Here is a 19,132-nt window from a genome sequence, read left to right as displayed (position 1 = left end):
CACATAATGTCTTCACAGAATTCTAGAAGGTTAGTTAAGCATGACCTGCCATTCATGAACCCATGCTGCATCTGCTCAACAGGACAATTTCTATCTAGATGACTTGCTACTTCTTCCTTGATAATAGACTCCGGCATCTTCCCTACTACAGAGGTAAAGCTTACGGGTCTATAATTCCCCATCTTTTGTCTACCTCCTTTTTCAAACAGTGGTGTCACATTTGTTTTCAGATCTGCTGGAACTGCCCCAGAGTCCAGTGAATTTTGGAAAATTACCAAAGGTGCACTTGCTTTTCTCCCATCATCTCTTTTAGTACCTTGGGATGCATTCCATCAGGACCAGGAGACTTGTCCATCCTTAGCTGCATTACCTAAGGATAGACAAGATCTACCTGGTCCATGATAACCTCCAGGATGCTGAGAAAATGGGGGATTCTGTTCCAAATGCTTCAGCTTTGTCATTTGCACTGTGCTAGGCTTCCTCATTGCCACAAATGGGGTTAGTTGTGGAGACACCACCTCCAGAAAAAGTTGTTTAATTGTCTGCTATCATTCACAACTGGATATGGCAGATCTGATTTGGTGGTTGTGGAATTTCTTACCTACGTCTATCACTTGCTGCTTATGCTGTCGGGCACACAAGTAGTCCTGCTTTACCAGCTTGACATCTCATTTATAGGTATGCCAGGTGGTACTCCTGACATGCCCTCCTGGAGCCCTCATTGAACTTCAGTTAATCCCCTGGCTTGATGTGGGTTGGTAAAGAGGGGTATGCCCTGGAAAAAGTGGTTGCAATTTGTGCTCAAAAATAACGTTGCTCCTGCTGATGGCACCTAATGATGCCCAGTCTAGAGTTGCTGAAGCAGTTCAAATCTGGCACATTTAGCATGGCAATCATGCCACGCAACACCACAGATTGCATCCTCAAAGTGAAGACATGATTTCATCAGCAGAATTGTACAATGATCACTTATATGAACACTATCACAGACAGATACTTCGCTGACAGGCGGGGGAGAGAACAAATTCAGTTGACATTTTGCCTCTTGTTGGTTCCTTCACACCTTACCACATTTTCAGTCTAGCAGCTACATACTTTGATACACGAACAATAGTGATATAAACTACCCACTTCTAGTGATGGACTGTGAAGTCCTCCAGAGTACCTTCTCCACCCTTGCCACCATCAGTGCCTTCTCCAAGTTCCACATAGAAGTACACTGATTCAGCCGCTGAGTGTGAGGTGGGTAGTATATGGTAAATCAGTAGGTAGTTTCCTTGCCCATGTTTGACTTGAGACTTCATGAAGTCCAGAGTCAATATTGAGGCCTCCCAAGGCAACTCTCTCACAACTGAATACCTCTGTGCCTCCACTTCTGGCATAGTGTGGTGCTGTCTGGGACATTGTCTGGAAGGTATGACACTGTGAGTATGACCATGTCAGGCTGTTGTTTACCAATTATGGCACTGGCACAGAAATGTTGGCAAGGAGTAAGGATTGATAAGAATGAGTTTACCATGGTTAGTTTCAGTGCCCAAAATCAATGCCAGAAATTTCATCTGGCTTCATTCCTTTGCTTTGAGATGGCTTAATAGTTGATACAACTGAGTGGCCTGATGGGCCATTTCAGAAGGCTGTTAAGTGTCAGCATCTGAAATTGCTGGCAAAACTCAGCAGGTCTAGCAACATCCATGGGAAAAGCAAGAGTTAATGTCATGAGTCTGGTGTTGAGTGTTCAAGAGTCAGTAGACTCTAAACGTTAACTCTGCTTTCTCCCCATAAATGCTCAGACTTGCTGACATGACCATTGTTCGATCCTTGTGCTGCCATTCTTGCCAGCAATGTCTCGTTCAGATCTCCAGCATCCGCAATTCTTTGTTTTATTTTCGAGTTAACATTGCTGTGGGTCTGCAGACCATATCAAGTAGGACAGCAGATTGCTTTCCCTAAAGCACACCAGTTAACTAAATGTGATTTTATGACAGCAGCAGTCAGATTTTAATGAATTCAAATGCCACCATCTGCTGTGGTGGGATCTGAGCCCAGGTCTCCAAGTCTGTGGTTACTAGCCCAGTAACAATACCATCATGCCATCTCCACGCAATGAGCAGAACTAAAATTGATTGCTGGCTTAACAAATGTTTTTCACACAACTTCAAGGGAATGCATTTCTTGCACTTGGAAGGCAACACCATTCAAAGATGGACAAAAAAAAAATTTACAAAAATGGGCACAGAAGAAACTTATAAGTAATACCAAACATGCGTATACTTTCATAGAATTCAGTGCACACAAACAGGCTATTCTTAACAAATACTCTCCCTATGATCCTCCTCCAATATCAAACTCAACAAACAAAAGCTTCTGTCCCCTTCTCCCAGATTTTGTTTCCCATTAACTACTCCCTGCGGTAGTGAGTCTCATATCCCAACCAATCTCTGGACTTTCGTACTGACAATTAACAGACATTTATCAGCTCTATCTCTAGTCTCATCCACAAGTGGAATCATTCTCTCAACATATATTCTTTTATTTCCTCCTCTACAGAGTCCTCCATTAGGACACACTCAAGCTTCCTTTCTCCAGAAGACTTGCAAACTGACCAGTCTTTCCCAATAGATATCCCCTCATTTTACCAACACAAAACTAAAAAAGAACTCACGTTTGGAATCAAGTGTCAAACCAACATTTCTGGGTCTTAGCATTATGCTACCAACCAACATGACATAGCAAGAGCAACACCTTCATTTTGGCAGAAAGGTTATTTTTATGGATCGTGCTGAAATGCTCACCTTTAGTGTTCCAAAACGATTTTACTTACAAAATCTTCCATAAAAAATACAATTTTATACAATGAGACAAACCTCTGGTCAATGCAGCACTGAAGCTTTTGATATGCTCAAAAGCAGTTCCTGAGGAGATGAAATCCCACTTTCACACTGAGAACATCCTCCATTGTGTTGTGTGGCACTACCACCCTACTGAATGGGATAGGAATCAAACTGATCCGGCAATTTAAATCTCGGCACTATGGGCCATCGACATTCAACCACAACCTAGGCGTTGTGCAGCACTTGTGTGAATGTGGCTTACCACCATCAGTGAAAGTCTGAACACTGTCTACATCTTGCTGCATTTGTACATAAGCTGTTCCAGTATTGCAAGATTTGCAGTGTTGGACATTGTGCAATGATCGACAAACATCCCCATTCCTGCTCTTACAATGGAAACAAGGCTATTGATGGAGTACCGAAGGTGGTTGGGACAAGGACCCTCCTGAGAAACTCCTGCTGAGATGTCCTGGGGCAGAGATGACTAGCCTCCAACAAACACAACCATCTTCCTACATGCTAGGGATGACTCCAACCAGGGACTTCCTCCTCATCTCCCCACTCCCCCATTGACCCTATTGCTCTAGTAGCTCCTGGATATCTTTTATACAGTGTCATAAATACACTTCAGGACAGCTCTCTCAAGAATTCTACTTTGTGGAATATGTTACACAGTCAGACATGTAGGAAGTCACAAACAGCACCACTGTTCACCAGGTTCACTTTCCTGGACGTGTGCAGCTCCAACATTAAATCACCAAACTTAACACCATTCAGGACACTTTATTGGTACTCCATCAAGCTCCTCAACATTCACTTACCCCAACAGTGACACACAGTGGCAGCAGTGTGCAAAATCTACAAGATGCACTGCAGTGACTCACCCATGATCATTCAACAGCACCTTTGAGACCCACATCCTCTTTCACCTCAAGAGGTCAAGAACTACAGGTACAGGTTATTCTCCAAGCCACATACCGTCCTGACTTGGAACTATATCCCCTTCCCTTCAACGTCACTCGGTCAAAATCTGTAACTCAGTCTTCAACAGCATGGGTGAACCGTTCTCTATGGACTACAATGGTTTAAGGGGACACTTCATCACCACCTTCAAGGGCAATTATAGGTGGGAATTAAATGTTGGCCCAGCCAATGACAATCACATCCCATGATTAAATACCTTTAGAAATTGTTGTAGCCCTGACAATGTTGTTAAGAGCATAGGTTTGAAAATCAAATCAATAAATATTAGGAGTTGCAATCAATATACCATTTCTAAAGTATTCCTTTGCTACATGTTGAGCTCATTTTACTGTCCCTGCTCCAAACAATCGCTGTTTGAATTGATCCCATTGAGAAACAGAAGTCATCTTTTTAACTAGACTGAATTCAACATTGATTTTGGAATTGAAACATGTATTCAGCAAATGAATTTGCTAATTTTGGGATATTCCACTAGTTTCCTTAAAGTTATGGACAGACACTAGTCCAGTAATGCTTCTATAACATGAATGGTCATTCCAATTGCAATATATAGATTAATTTGTTTGTTTCTTAGTGCAATGAAGTTGTTGCAGGATGAATCTTTGAGCCCAAGGTGATTGGGCATGGAGCATGAAACAGAGCATGGAAAATTTGAGTTTCATGAATTTCACCATATGCTTCAAACAGATTTTCCATGTGCTGGTTGCACATTATGTAAGTTGCTTGCATAAAAAGCATCACACGATAGCACTAGAATGGCGGACAACTAAAACACGCATGGGTCCACCAAGACTATCGAAAAGGAACATCTGACTTAGTGCGTCTCCCAGTCCTTCCTCTTAGGAGAGGGCCAGTAGTTCTATGCTTGGCATGCAGCCAGGTGTGTTAGACCGATGTTTCAGGAAACAGCCGCACTGGCACAGGTTCCATACATTGTCAAAAGTGGTTATTGAGCTACTTAGCCTGAAACAGGCAAAGGAACATCCACGTCACTCTCCAGACCTCACTCCCTCTAGCTTAAAACAAAAAAAATTAAGGCACTGGAGGCCAAGTAGTAAAACATTAATTGAGATTTCAGCTTCCTGGATGTTCTCACATTAATCATTCCAATCTCCACATGTCAAAACATATTTCATATACATAGAGTTTTAAATATAATGAGTGCACAGACATCAGCAGACATTCTGTGGCACTGTGCCCAGAAAGAACTATTTTCCAAATACCAAGTTGTTAACCACAGAATGTAGAAAGCATTCTCAGAACTCCTGATAAGATAAGCTCTGTTTCCCTGCTTTTTGCTGTTGCACTGTGTAACCTTGTTATTTAATCTCTCCTGGTTTCTGCCCCAATGTTCTTCACATTTGCTCCTTCCATATCTCCATCTCTCATTTTCACTTGCTTAAAAATGGTTAGATTTCTACCTTCAGTTTCGATGAAAAGGTCATTGACCTGAAACATTAACCAGGTTTCTCCCTATAGATGTTGCCTCACAGACAGCGTGCCCACATTTTTTGTTCTTATTTCTGTTTGCAGTACGCTGAATTTTAACTGATATTTTGGTGATCGAATTCCACAACTGCCAAATTCCCACGTTAGAAATCATGAACAAGTAACTTCAATTCACAGTATTAGTATCCGATTAAGGTGATTTTCTACATAAACTAGAAGCAATGCTGAAAATACTTGAGCCTAAGAGCTTGATAATGAGGTGGACAACAGACACACACCAAATAGGACAAATACCATACCCTGATGAAATTATCTGTAAATACCTTCTGAAGAAAATCAAACACCCAAATTCTCAAAGAGAGCTCCACACATTTGTACAAATCTCATGTTCGCATATTTAAAACCAAATGGTATCCGGATGGCGAGAGAAGCCACTGTGAAGTTGATGATCAGATACTCAGTAGAATCAGCAAAGACAGTGCCATAGATCCTGACGAGGTGGCAGGGTGGCTCAGTGGTTAGCACTGCTGCCTCTCAGCGCCAGGGATCCGGGCTCCATTCCCACCTTGGGCAACTGTGTGGAGTTTGCACATTCTCCCAGGGTCTGTGTGGGCTTCCTCTGGGTGCTCGGGTTTCCTCCCACAGTCCAAAGACGTGCAGGTTAGGTGAATTGGCTATGCTAAATTGCCCGTAGTGTTAGGTGTATTAGTCAAGGGTGAATGTAGGGGAATGGGTCTGGGTGGGTTGCTTTTCCAGGGTTGGTGTGGACTTGTTGGGCCAAAAGGGAGTTTCCATACTAGAGGGAATCTAATCTATTATTGCTCTGAAAAAGAGTTCATGCAAAGATGCTGCATGAGTCATCACCCAATCTGATTTCTCAGTCTTAGACAATCAGGAGATTTCAATACAGACAGACATTTCATCTGACTCTTGATAATAAGTTACCACATCTAACTTGTCAAATGTAACTTTCACCTATTGTCATCATGCAAACAAACTGCAAGACAAGTGCCTCTTCTTGTTACAACTAACCAGTGGTCTGTCCTCTACCACTGGAATTGGACATGCTCTTCAATTCAGCTCTGCAAGGACAGGTGGCACTGCTATGCCCCAACCCACCTGCTGTCAATGGTTGGTAACCCAATCCAAGTCAAATACAACACTGAACAGTCAAGATTGGTTCATCCAACTGTCCACATGGCAACTAAAAGTCAAGGAGAGATTGATGTTTTGCTAAGTGCCAATAGTGTCACTTGGGAACACACAGAAATCTAGAAAAGAACACAGGGATCACATTATAGGTTGCTGAGAATGTAAATGAAATGGAGGAAGAAATCTCTAGGTAAATTAGAAGCATAGGGCAACAACCAAGTTAGAATAGTCAGCAATAACACAGTCACCTCTCCAAACAGATGGAGGTCAGAAGAATGTCTCCAGTGTATGGTTGTCACTTCAATGAGAAATGAAGCATTACTTAATCTACTTCTAGGTGATGAGCCAAGTAGGTGATTTAAAAGCTAAGAGGCATAGGAACTACAGCATAAACTTTATAGCCTCACTATAATGCCACACTATTCTGATCACTCAGGGTGTTGTACAAGTTGAGCATTGGTCTTTGCTCTTGTATGTTTTACCTCATGCTGCAGATCAAAATATTCCAGTTTTGTTTTGTAAAGGCATTCATTCCACGACTGGTCGTGCATTTATCTGCCTCAAACTTCAGCCATGGAACATCTGTTCTACCCCTTTCCAACCCTCTATCTAACTTACTTCATTTATGAAGCTTTTTAAAAACTCTAAGACCACTTATGGTCAGGACTAAATATCTTATGTGACTCAGTCATACTTTGTCTTGCAATGTGCCTGCACAACATCCTACGATGATTTATTACACTAAGATGATACATTACAGCAACAATTTATATTTGTGTATCTGTACTGCTACATTTATTGAATGCATCACACTCAGGTCTCTGCTTCTCCTTTCCATTTAAAATCTTCTCTGTTAGGAGGAAGCTTAGTACATGAAATTCTGTCCTGATCATTATCATGGAAGTTGAAGCCACCATCGCTTTGTTCAAGATGAAGTCAGATCAATGGTTCTCAAACTGTTGGTCACAACCCTGGATGGAGTCACAGATCACATCTGGGGTCAAAAGCTCCCCATCTTCCAAGGAGTTGGGGAAGGTGACGAGGCAGCTGCTCAGTTCAGAAGTAATGGAGTAGCCCCAGATCCGCTGGACATACTCAACCAAGCAATAAGTGGATAGATGTTGAGATCAAAGTGATCTTTAACTACAGAAAACATTTTCAGTGGCAGGTTCTAATGGGCATGGGGTGAGAGACAACAAGACCACAGTGGGATTTTGGTTAATACCGGAGACTAAAGGCTGGTTAGACAAACTCCTGGTATGTCATTCCAGTCAGAATATTAGTTGAAATTACACATCACAAAACTCAAATGCACAGAATACTGGCTCTCCCATATAGGAACACATCCAGATTGCACCCATTTATCTTAATTAACATGTGACATCACCCATTCACAAGCCCAATTTGGCCTTGACATCCCTGTCAGACTATACAAGATGATTATAGAGATTAGTATACAGGCTTGGTGCGAGAAGAGGTTGAATAGATACAATCCAGTATAGGAGAAAGAGGGGTACATGGAAATATCCCACGAGTGGAGAAGGGGAGGGGTGCTGAGAGAGGTGCACCTGCACATCAGTGTCTGGGCACACACATCTGTGCACGTGGACATTTTGGAAGGCGTGTTGAAGGTTCATGTACACTTGTGTGCGTCTATATATGTGTAAGCATGTGAAGCTGGTGGGGGTGTTGGAATCTATGTGGTGGGTGGGGGTATTGGAAGCTACGTTGTGGTGGGGAGTTGGAAAGAGGGTGGCGGTGTTGAAAGCGATGTGGTGTTGGTGGAGGAGGGTGTTGGAAGCTATGTGGTGGTGGTGGTGGGTGAGGGTGTTGGAAGCCATGCGTAACAGGGGTAGTGTTGGAGAGGACGAAGGGTCACAACAAGTGTGCGCGTCTCTGTGCAAGTTTGTGCATGCACCTGTGTAAAAAGGAGCTTCACGGAATCTTCCTTCACCACAGATTATGGAGAAATTGAATGAAGCCCGAGATTGCATATTCAAAAACTATTTTTTGCAAGATACTTCACAAACAGATTTTCATAGTTATAGATTGCATAAGTCGATCATTTAGTGGCAATATACAGTTGTTACTTTATAGCTTTATATCTGCTTATTTTTGCTGGCATGTTAATTTACAACTGTTAACATGGGGTTAAATTGGAAACTAGACTGCGAACCAAGTCAGAGGCAGGGAGAGAGGAATAATAAGAGTTATGGTGTGAGTAAGATAGTGCGAAGAAACAAATGGCTCACGCTGAACTAGGTGGGGGAAAAGATTGCAAGAGACCAAGTTAGCTGAACCATCAACTTTTATGCTGCAACTTGTTGTCGCACTCTTGTTTTGCTCTCTAGTTTTCCTCTTTTGTGCCAAAGAATCTAGCCTCCAACAATAGCGTGATTGTAAATCTGACCTCCGCATTTGAAATCGCCAAAAAGGATTGTGCTGTAATGAAAAGGGTCCAGCACCCCTTTTAACCCCAATTGACAGTGTCAATTTAGGTCGATTGGCAGCATTTATATCTCAGTTGGAAGGATGGGAATGGAACCTCTGTACCATTACAGAGGGAGCACTGTATTAAAAAGCAACACTTCTCCAGATGCAATAAAAACTGCTTGCTCAGAGGAGTATCAGATCCCCCTGCACGGTTTCAAGAGGAGAAATCTCTTAGCAGCTGGACCAATATTTCTTTCAGCCAAAACAAACAAGTATAAAGATTAGCTTTTTTAAAATTAGTTATTTGTGTAAAGACACTGCATTTCAACAGTTGCTGCAGATACCTAGACAGGAGAGAGTCATTGCACAGCAGAAATAAATTGGTTTTACAAGTCTTGTTGTGGAGTGTGTCCAGGAAGAAGATTTCAATCTTTCATTTATTCATCTTTCAACATGTAAAAGATTAGCTTAATGGGCGGGCCTAACATGGCCAGCAGGTAATCAAACAAAATCAGAATGCCCGATGCCAATTATAGGTGGTGGGCCACAATTTACATGGAAAAATGGCTAGAACGCACGCCACTAAAAGTGACAAAGAAATCCAGATGGTGGAGACCTAAGATAAACAAACATTGCTGGAGAAACTCCAACAGGTCTGGCAGCAAGGGGAGAAAGCGAGTTAAACTTTCTGAAGCATCACAGGACATTTATTTCAATTCACTCACTGGTATCACTGGCTGGGCTAACATTAATTGCCATCTCTAGTTGCCCTTCAGAAGGTGGTGGTGAACTGCCTTCCAAAACCACAGCAGTCCACATGCTGTAGGTTGGCCCCAATGCCCTTACTGAGGGAATTCCAAGATCTTGATCCAGTGACATCGAAAGAACGGTGATATATTTCCAAGTCACGATAGTAAGTGGCTTGGAGGGGAACTTGAAGGTGGTGTTCCCGTGTATCTGCTTCTCTTCTCCTTCTAAGTGGAAAGTGGTCATGTGTTTGGAAGCTGCTGTCTTAGGATATTGGGCAAATTTCTGCAGTGTATCTTGTAGATTATTGACACTGCTGTTGTTGAGCTTTGGTGGTGCAGGGAGTAAATGCTGTGCCAATCAAGCAGGCTACTTCTTCCTGAATGTTGTCAAGCTTCTTCCAGTGTTGGAGGCGCTGCACCTGCCCAGGCAAATGGGGAGTATCCCATCACACTCCTAACTCATACTTTGCAGATGATAGACTTTGTGGGGTCAGGTGAGTTACTCACCACAGCATTCCTAGCATCTGAAATTCTCTTGTAGCCACTGTTTCTGGTCAATAGTAACCAGTAGGATGTTGACAGTGGAGATTCAGTGATGGTAACACTATTGAATGTCAAACAGCAGTGATTCTATGATCTCTTATTGGAGATGATCATAGCCTGGCAATTGAGTGGCACAAATATTACTTGCCACCATCAGCCCAAGCCTGGATATTGTCCAGATCTTGTTACATTTGAACATGGACTGCTTCAGTGGGCTGAGGAATCATGGATGCTGCTAAACATAGGCATGGTTGATGATTGCACAACACCTGACCTTATGATGGAAGGTCATTGATGAAACAGGTGAAAATGGTTGGGCCTAGGACATTACCCCTAGGAATCTCTGCAAAGGTGTTCCGGAACGAAGATGACTGACCTCCACCAACAACCACCACCATTTTCCTGTCTTCTTATGAGAAACAGACAGTTTGTCTTTGAGAATTAATTCTGCCCTTGCTTTTTTTTTTAGAAAGAGAATAGATGTTTTGGGACCAGCTGGCCCAATCTGCTGGCTTGATCACAAAGTTTCCCAAACTCAACAAGCGGCCCACAGCTCAATCGATCAAATTCATAAGAGGCCTCACCCTGAAAATGGTCCCAATGTGGGTAGTTTGCAAAGCTCCCTTTATGTAAAGGCAAGCATTATTCATCTGTTTACAAGGTGTGGCTCCTAATCTTGGGAGAGGTTGGAGAGGTCAGTTCAACCACAGCAAGTACCAACCACTTTGGTCTGGCACTGAGTCATCATCTAACCACCATTCCATCAGTGAAGATTCAGAAACACATATTTACTTACTCCGGTTACGTTGAGAGAAGAACTGAACTGTTGTGCCAATAGCTTTCCCTAGCTTGAAAAGCTTGGTGCCACACTCAGAGAAATTTGGCTGCAAGTTTCAATCTGGCCACACATTTGGCACTTGCATGTGAACATGTGGTAAGCATTCCTCCTTTGCGTAGAGACCAGGTTCAGAAACAGGCTGGAACCTGGATCCCATGGAGAGGATTTCCAGAGAGGGGCATCATTTGGGACATTTCCATAGATCAACCACAAACCCGAGTTGGCCAAACAAGAAGTGGTCGAAACAGCTCAGGCTGCACTTTGCTGAACATGTGCTCCTTTAAGCCAGTCTTCTGTGGGTAGGTTACTAATATATTCCTGAGACATAGCTATCAACATTCCAAAATACTTTAAAGGGACTGAGCCAAAGGGCAGAATGCTTTGGTAACTAGCTACCTGGAACCATAAAATATTCAGTTTCTCTGTCTACCAGCTGGGTGGAAACAAGTTATGCTTTAGTTCTATGGATCTCTACTAGACAGAGATTAGAAACTGGATCAGGAACTCTTTAAAGATAATAACCTTAAGATCACACCTTGCACGCCGTTAAGTTTTCTGACAATGTTTCCCTACCTCAGGCAGCTACTGCTTGTAAGTAAACTTAAAGAGAAGAGTTTGAAAGAAAATTCATTGACCCAAAACATTAACTTCTGATTTCTCGGCACAGATGCATCCAGACCTGCTGGGATTTTGCAGCCCCTTCTGCTTTTGTTTAAGCGAGAGGGGAAACAAGGCACCATTCACAATGGAATGCACATATCTCAAAGAGTTCCAATTACAAATCGTGGTCTTTACCTCGTTGCTCATGGGGTGGCATGGTCAGTCGTGACCTCAGTGAGTGACAATATCTGTACGTTCACTCATGCTCACCCCTGCAAGCCTAGATAAGGTTTACAAGCCATGACCAGTGGTAGAACCAGCGAACGTTTAATGGCGATAGTGAAACAGCTAGAAGCTCAAAGGACTAGGGCTGCTTAGAGTCAGAGGATCATTTGAGAAGACTTGTGTTTCCTTTAAGCAGGAGGGAGGATGTATTCCCTTCGTTAGCCATATGACTCATTGAAATTGAAAGACACCTATGGACAGCTGAAAGGTGAAGGTCAAAACTGCAAAGTGTGGAGAAAATCAGCCATGGATCAGCCTTTAGTCAGATTATTACGTTGTTGTTTAATCCAGACCTGTAGAATGAAGAGCTTGGGGTGGAGTGCACAACAATTGGTTTCATTAATGTTACTCATCAGTTTGACTTGAACCACTAAGTTGATCAGAATCAGAAATTGTAACCCCACCTTAACATTTACTACTGCGTACACTATTTCGCTGATCAGAGTTCACTGGCTAAAGACTGCCACTCACACTGACTTAGTTGTGAAAGATAAAGGCCAATTCTGTCCTGATTTTAGCCCCATTCCCTCTTTAGGATAGGACCATAAAATTAACCCAAGGGCCCTCATGGCACAATAGTAGTATCCTCACCTCTAAAACAAGAGGTGCAGGTTCAATCCCACCTGCTTCAGGTGTAACAACATCCCATAGCACGTTGTGTTTAAAGCTGATCCAGGGCCAGGCAGAAGACTGCTTCAAATCTTCAATTTTTTGTTTGTACATCACTTCAATCAATTTGATTAACTTTATAACTTTGCACATTACAAGTTTAACTAAAAATAGCAGAATTGCACATGTGAGAAATACTATACTGTCAAGAGAAAATCTCTCTTCTGCAGCTTTCTGCATTCAGATGGGGGTGGGAGAAAGAAACTGAAGCTATCATATAAGGCAGTAGTGGGCAGCACAGTTGTTCACTGGTTAGCACTGTTACCTCACAGCACCAGGGACCCGGGTTCAATTCCCACCTTGGGTGACTGAGTGGAGTTTGCCCAGGGTTTGCATGGGTTTCCTCCCACATTGCAAAAAATGTGCAAGTCAGATGAATTGCCATGGTAAACTGCCCACCGTGTTAGGGATGTTAATCAGGGGGAAATGAGTCTGGGTGGACTTGTTGAGTAGAAGGGCCTGCACATCCTTCCAATTCCTTGGCGATGCATGGACTTCAGCCCATTTTACGGTTCGCTAAGCAATTTTGTGACTCCACAACCATCCAAAAAGAAATCAAATAGCAAACACAATGTAATTACAAATGGGAATTAAGAGACTGTGGTGGTGATAGAAAATTGCGAGATGTGTCTCAAAACAGGTAGATTTGATGCAAGTTAATTCAAAAGGAATAAAGTTTCCCAACTTTGCATTCGCATGAAGTCTTAGCAATTAATGTAGTAAAGAAAAGCTGGGTAAAAAATTGGATTCTCACAGCCACAACTTCAGTAAATATTATTTGAATATTGCTGGAGAGAGACAAGACACCAGCGTTTTTCATTGTAATCATCAGGTCAAATGCAAGAATGCCGAATTTCAAGTAATCCCAACAATATATACAGTATTAATTGTTGATTGGTTCGGAAGTTGACTTTGATTCGCTGAGATATTTCCATGGAGGAAGAAACAGTGGAACTATAGGATCTCCAAGTGCCCAACAATTGCCCTTTTAACATGGCTTATTTCTACTTGCTGGAAGTGGTATGCAATCAAACAGAGGTACCTGGTCTCTGCAAACAAAGGGAATACAGAGGAACCTCGATTATCCGAATGACACAGGCGAAGAGTATTTTGTTTGGATAATCGAATGCTGGATAACAGTTTAGCCAAGCATCGGGACCTTGCAATTTTGTTTGGATAATCCAAAATTCAGATAATCGATGTTCAGATGATTGACATTCTTTTGTATTTTCAAGCCTCGGGTCTTTTTGAATTGTAACAAAGTCCACAGTTCCTTGCTGCTTTCTCCACAGCAACACTTCAGTTCATCAAAACATATTTCAAACAAACATTCAGTACCATTTTCTTCAAGGGTATAAATCGTGATCATCTGAAATTTGATACTCTTACATTTGGCCTGATGAGTATAAGTTGAAAGTGTTAGCAACATCACTCACTTATCAGTAATATTCAAGTTCTCTACTAACAAGATAATTCATATTATTTTGTGCAATCAATCATTGAAGATTTCACTGTCGTGTTTACATTTAAAAGAAAACAGGCGACATGTAGAAGTTGACCCTGATTTACTAAGCATCAGAACCGTTTGTGTCTACTCACCATCAATGGTCTGCACGTGAAGTTGGAGCCCAAGGTTGTGCTGTGGGCTCATCACCCACAGATTGCTTGTCGCAGTAATGTCAAAAACCTGCCAGCCTTCTTCAGAGGCCCAAACAGTCCGAGTATCCAACAAGAGCAGATCTGTATCACTGCAAGACGACAGAAGACAGCAATTTTTAATTTCAAAAACAGTCTTGTAACAGGTTACAGTCACAATTCTAAAAGAAAACCCCACATACTTTTCAAGTAAAATGAAAACATCCATTTAAGGTACAATTAATCAAATGCAAACTAAGTTAATAAAAAACAAAAAAAGCCTCACCTATATTATAATGTCAATGGAGTCATTCATGTGATTGAAACCGTTTTTTTTCCTAGTTTATCAAAGGGAACAGATTTAGCTTTCAGTACAAATCAGAAAGGACAGGCACTCCAACCCAGTGTAGTTCAGGAATTTCTCCCAAGTGCTTGCTGGATTTCAAGCACAAACTTTCACAATTTGTAGAATCGGAGTGGTGTCATCACGAATGGACCGATCACTATCTCCTTCCCATCAATAATCCCATTTGATCTCTCACGGACCTTCCCATTCAGGATATTGTGGTGGTTAATCCTTCACTGTTGCAATGACCACAGCCCCTACTCCCCACCACTCTTCCACCAACCCCATACCACATTGAGCTGCCACCATACAGTCCACCAGCAGTTCAAATTTACTCCTTTATCTCTGTCCAGAAGTTCTATTCATTTGTGAAAAGGACTTGGCCAACTACAAATTTATAGGTGTTCATACATTTGGGGGCATGTTCAGAAGATAGAAGCCCAAGACCTTGCACATAGCCCCTAGAATGGCAACATACCTATTCTCTTAATGAACTAATGCCCCAGAGACCAGAAATAATGACGTAGTGATAGGAGTTTGAACCCAATCGTTCCCGCTAGCAAACTTAGTCAGTTGATGACGAGGTTAGAATCCTTAATGCCAACCATGGAACTACTAGATTTGTAGGGGAAAAAACCCAGGTTTCAGGAATGGACATGTGGCTTCTTTACCCACTTTGACATGTACATAATGCCAGTTGATAATACACTCAACTTTTGATTGCTGTCTCAAATGGTAATGGGTGCTATTTGGTGGTTACAAACTCAAAGCAATCTTCACCATGGCACTGCAGTGGTTCAAAAACATTACCAACCATCACCTTCTCAAAAATACAGAGCAATTAGAGTGATGTGCAATAAATGCTGTTCTTGCCAGGGACACTTTTTTAAAAAAAACACTTGGATTTAAGATTTGAGCTGGGTTCGGAGGCCACCTGCTCAAGTCACAAAACAAATTTAGTACATTCGTTTCCAAACGCACCACGAAGAGGAGTTATGCTGTCTTTGGGAATCCGCCAAAGGGCCTCACAGCCAGTAGGCATTACTGCAGCTTTTTAAAATCTGCTTTCAAAAACAGAAAAAAGGTGGAGGCTTGATTACAGAGAAAATAGTTGTTCTTAGGGGAGTTTACTGACTGCAGGAAGTCATTAAACCTGGGTGTGGCTGGATCAAGCAATTAGCACAAATGTACCTATTCCATGGGCTCAGATCAGGGATTCAAGGTGAGACAGTGTGTGCACAAATTATAAGGGATACAAAAGGCAATATCAATATTAAATCTCTTATTACTCAACATGCTGATTGGAATCTGTTAACTCTAAAATAAAGATGTTGTGAAATAAACTAAAATTGCAAGTTTTTTTTATTTTCAACAGGTCAGGGTGAATCCCAGAAAAATCAATTTCCTAGATACAGTTCTTGAAAATCAAGTTCCATTGTAAAATCAGGCAGGGAGACTAGACAGGTAGACATCAGGGAAGGTATTGTTAACTAACACCATGATTTCTCAGAAATAAGGGAGTTGATTAAGGAATGTTAGTAGATAGACTTTGAAATGGTACTGAAGTGAATAGGATAGTTAAGTTGGATAGAAAATGATACACTGAGGGTGGAGGCATCCCTAGGAATTGGGAGAGTTCCTAAAAGTTCAAGGACATCTCGAGGTAAAGGAAATAGTTGAAGGACAGCTATAATGACTGATTGCAATCAATCAATTACTTGATGCGATTTTGCTGGATTGCCTTTCAGGATTTGGAAAGCAATAGGTTATCATTTTTTCCTCCCAGTTGGTCTAAATTTCTTTCTCTCCTCTAAGAGACTGTTAAATTGCTCCACTATTGGAGACTATAGATTCAGATGTCTAGGCTGAACATCTGGAAAGCCTTTGTACACCATTCTGTCTCTTTACCTCACTAAAGACTTACTTAAAACCTAGCTTTTTGACCAAATGAGTGGTCATCCGTCCTAATGTCTCATGTGGTTCTGTGGAACATTTTAGTATATTACAGACCCAGTTTAAAAAAAACGTTGTTGACATGATAAGATTGGAAAGATACAAACCAGAAAATAGACAAATAAATGAAAAGGTCAAAAGTGGTAATGGTCTTCGGTTGACATCATACTGATTTTAGTCAGTCAGTCATTCTGTAGCCTCAGGACTGGCAATGGAGAGTCTGAAAAACCCTGGTAGAACTGAGCAGCCAGTTACAAAACACTGTCCTTAAGTGCACCATAGTTACAGAGGCCTCTTGTATTTTTTTTAAGTGAGTGGCAAGGTGTGGTCAGTTACCAAACAACTGACCACTCAACCGTAAACAGTCGAGGTTGCACCAGGGATGATGCATCAGTAGACAGAGGGTCTCTCTCATTGGGCTGGGTGTGGAAGGAATTGGAGAAAATGAGCTGGCCATCCCCATTCTCTTCACTTACACCATGGAAATAATTAACCTTGTCCAGATTGGTTTCCTGTTGACAATTCATAGATAGGTCCCTCCCATATATTTGATAACTGGGAGAATTGCTATCCCTCAGACTTTCTCCAGAAGGTTCATGCTTCATCACAATACCTGATATTACTAGGTCAGATGAGACACAAATATCATAGCCATTTAGTACTTGCTGGCCTTATAGCTCCCATTATCTCAGTTTTAAAATTGTACAACTAATTTTAAGTTGGTAGAGTTTTAACCAAAGATATGTAATATTCAACAATGAAGCACAGCGAGCATTAAGTTACGCAATGTTTGTGCACTAACTTCCCAAGTTCAGTCCATGACCATATTGGGTGTGGTCACATACTGGTTCATTAACATGAAAATTGGTATAATTTATAACTTGTGCTCCAAATTAAAAATAACTAGCAGCTAAGATTTAGTCCTAAACAGGATCATGGCTATCATTTTGCAAAATTCCTGCTTTAAGTTAGTGACAGGAAAGTGGTTGAGTTATTTGTTAAAAATACTTTTAATCTTTGCATTTATAAGTATAGCTAAAGGATACTTTAAAATCTAAGTTCAGGCTTGGCTTGCTTGAAAATTAGAGACACAGACACCAAAACATTTCCGTCTCCCTTTGCGATACAAATGTTAGGATACCCCAATCGGTTAAGACTTGTTGACTCTATCATATAAACAAAATTGTTCTAAGGTCCCATGACCATATTATGATGATAAAATGACATTCTTCACAAAATAAAATAATTACATGGTCACGACACCACGATCAGATAATTTCACCTGAGGTGATCCAGTACACAATATACAGTTACTCTTATATGTACAAGCTTTGGATCACCGGAAAATATTACAATCTTTTGATATTTTACATAACTGAGCTGAAACCAATGACGACACCATCTTCATTTCACTCAGATACAACCTCCAGTTTGTGCAACAGCCAGTGGTGATGACGGAAATGTTTTGAATCAATAGAGTACACTATTCGCTCTGATGCATCCCCAGAGGGAAATCAAGGTAGTAAGCAGCCAACTAAATTTGGATAACACAGTTACTGCTTATACTTTTATTGGAGAAGTTTACTTGTAAGGTAATAACCTGATGACAGTCCATCACCTCCATCCCCACCCCCCCCTTCACCTATTGTACTCTTTGCTACCTTCTCCCCATACCCTTCTTGAACTGCTAGTCCTGGGGTGGAGGGCCACCCATAGAGCTGTCAAAGAGGGAGCTCCAGGGTTTTAATCCATCAACAGTAAAGTTGAACAATGATATAATTCCAAATCAGGTTGGCGTGCGACTTAAAAAGAGAAACCTGCGGGTGAAGATGATAAGGATGAATCCACAGAGGGAGAGGGATAGATTAAGGGAGTGGGCAAAAACTTGGCATTTAGAGTAGAATGTCAGAAAATGTGCAGTAATGCTTTCTGGTATGAAGAACAGTGTAGCTGATTATTATTTAAATGGAAAAAGGCCACAGAATGCTACAGAACTGGAGGCTGGCCTGGATGGAATCATGCCTCTCTGGTCTTGTTTAAGCTGCACCGATCCAGGCAAGTGGAGAGAGAGAGAGAGAGAGAGAGAGAGAGAGAGAGAGAGAGAGAGAGAGAGAGAGAGAGAGAGAGAGAGAGAGAGAGAGTATTCCATCACACCACTGACTTGTGCCCTGGGGTCAGGTCGACTGGGGGGAGTAAGAGTTACTCAAAGAGTCCCTATTTTCTGACCTGTTGAAGCCAGAATTTTCACATGGCTTGTAATACCTCCATCCACCGCCATAAATCTGATTATGGGCAATTCAGCAATGATGTTGATGTAATTAAATCTCATAAGGAGGGGGTTAGATTTTTTCATACCGGTGGTAGTAATTGTCAGCTAATATGGTGTGTGAATGTTGCTTATTACTTGTCATCCCAAGCCTGTATATTACGCAGTTCTTGCTACATTTGGACACAGTGTCATAGATGTATACACCATGGAAACAGACCCTTCAGTCCAACCCGTCCATGCCGACCAGATATCCCAACCCAATCTAGTCCCACCTGCCAGCATCTGGCACATACCCTTCCTATTCATATACCTATCCAAATGCCTTTTCAACATTGCAATTGTACCAGCCTCCACCACATCCTCTGGCAGCTCATTCCATACACGCACCACCCTCTG

At 41.7% G+C, this 19,132-nt stretch overlaps 1 protein-coding gene across 1 annotated transcript in view; it reads right to left on the bottom strand.

Annotated features, from left to right (window-relative positions):
• The window catches only part of bmp6 (bone morphogenetic protein 6), a 134,125-nt gene that overhangs the window by 56,203 nt on the left and 58,790 nt on the right, over positions 1-19,132 (bottom strand). The window contains exon 3 of the mRNA XM_072570813.1: positions 14,133-14,281. Coding sequence (XP_072426914.1) covers positions 14,133-14,281 — 149 coding nt within the window. The remainder of the gene's footprint in view (positions 1-14,132; positions 14,282-19,132) is intronic.

This window comes from Chiloscyllium punctatum, chromosome 5, assembly GCF_047496795.1.
Source record: "Chiloscyllium punctatum isolate Juve2018m chromosome 5, sChiPun1.3, whole genome shotgun sequence".
Taxonomy (NCBI): domain Eukaryota; kingdom Metazoa; phylum Chordata; class Chondrichthyes; order Orectolobiformes; family Hemiscylliidae; genus Chiloscyllium; species Chiloscyllium punctatum.
This window is presented reverse-complemented; position numbering and strand designations above follow the sequence as displayed.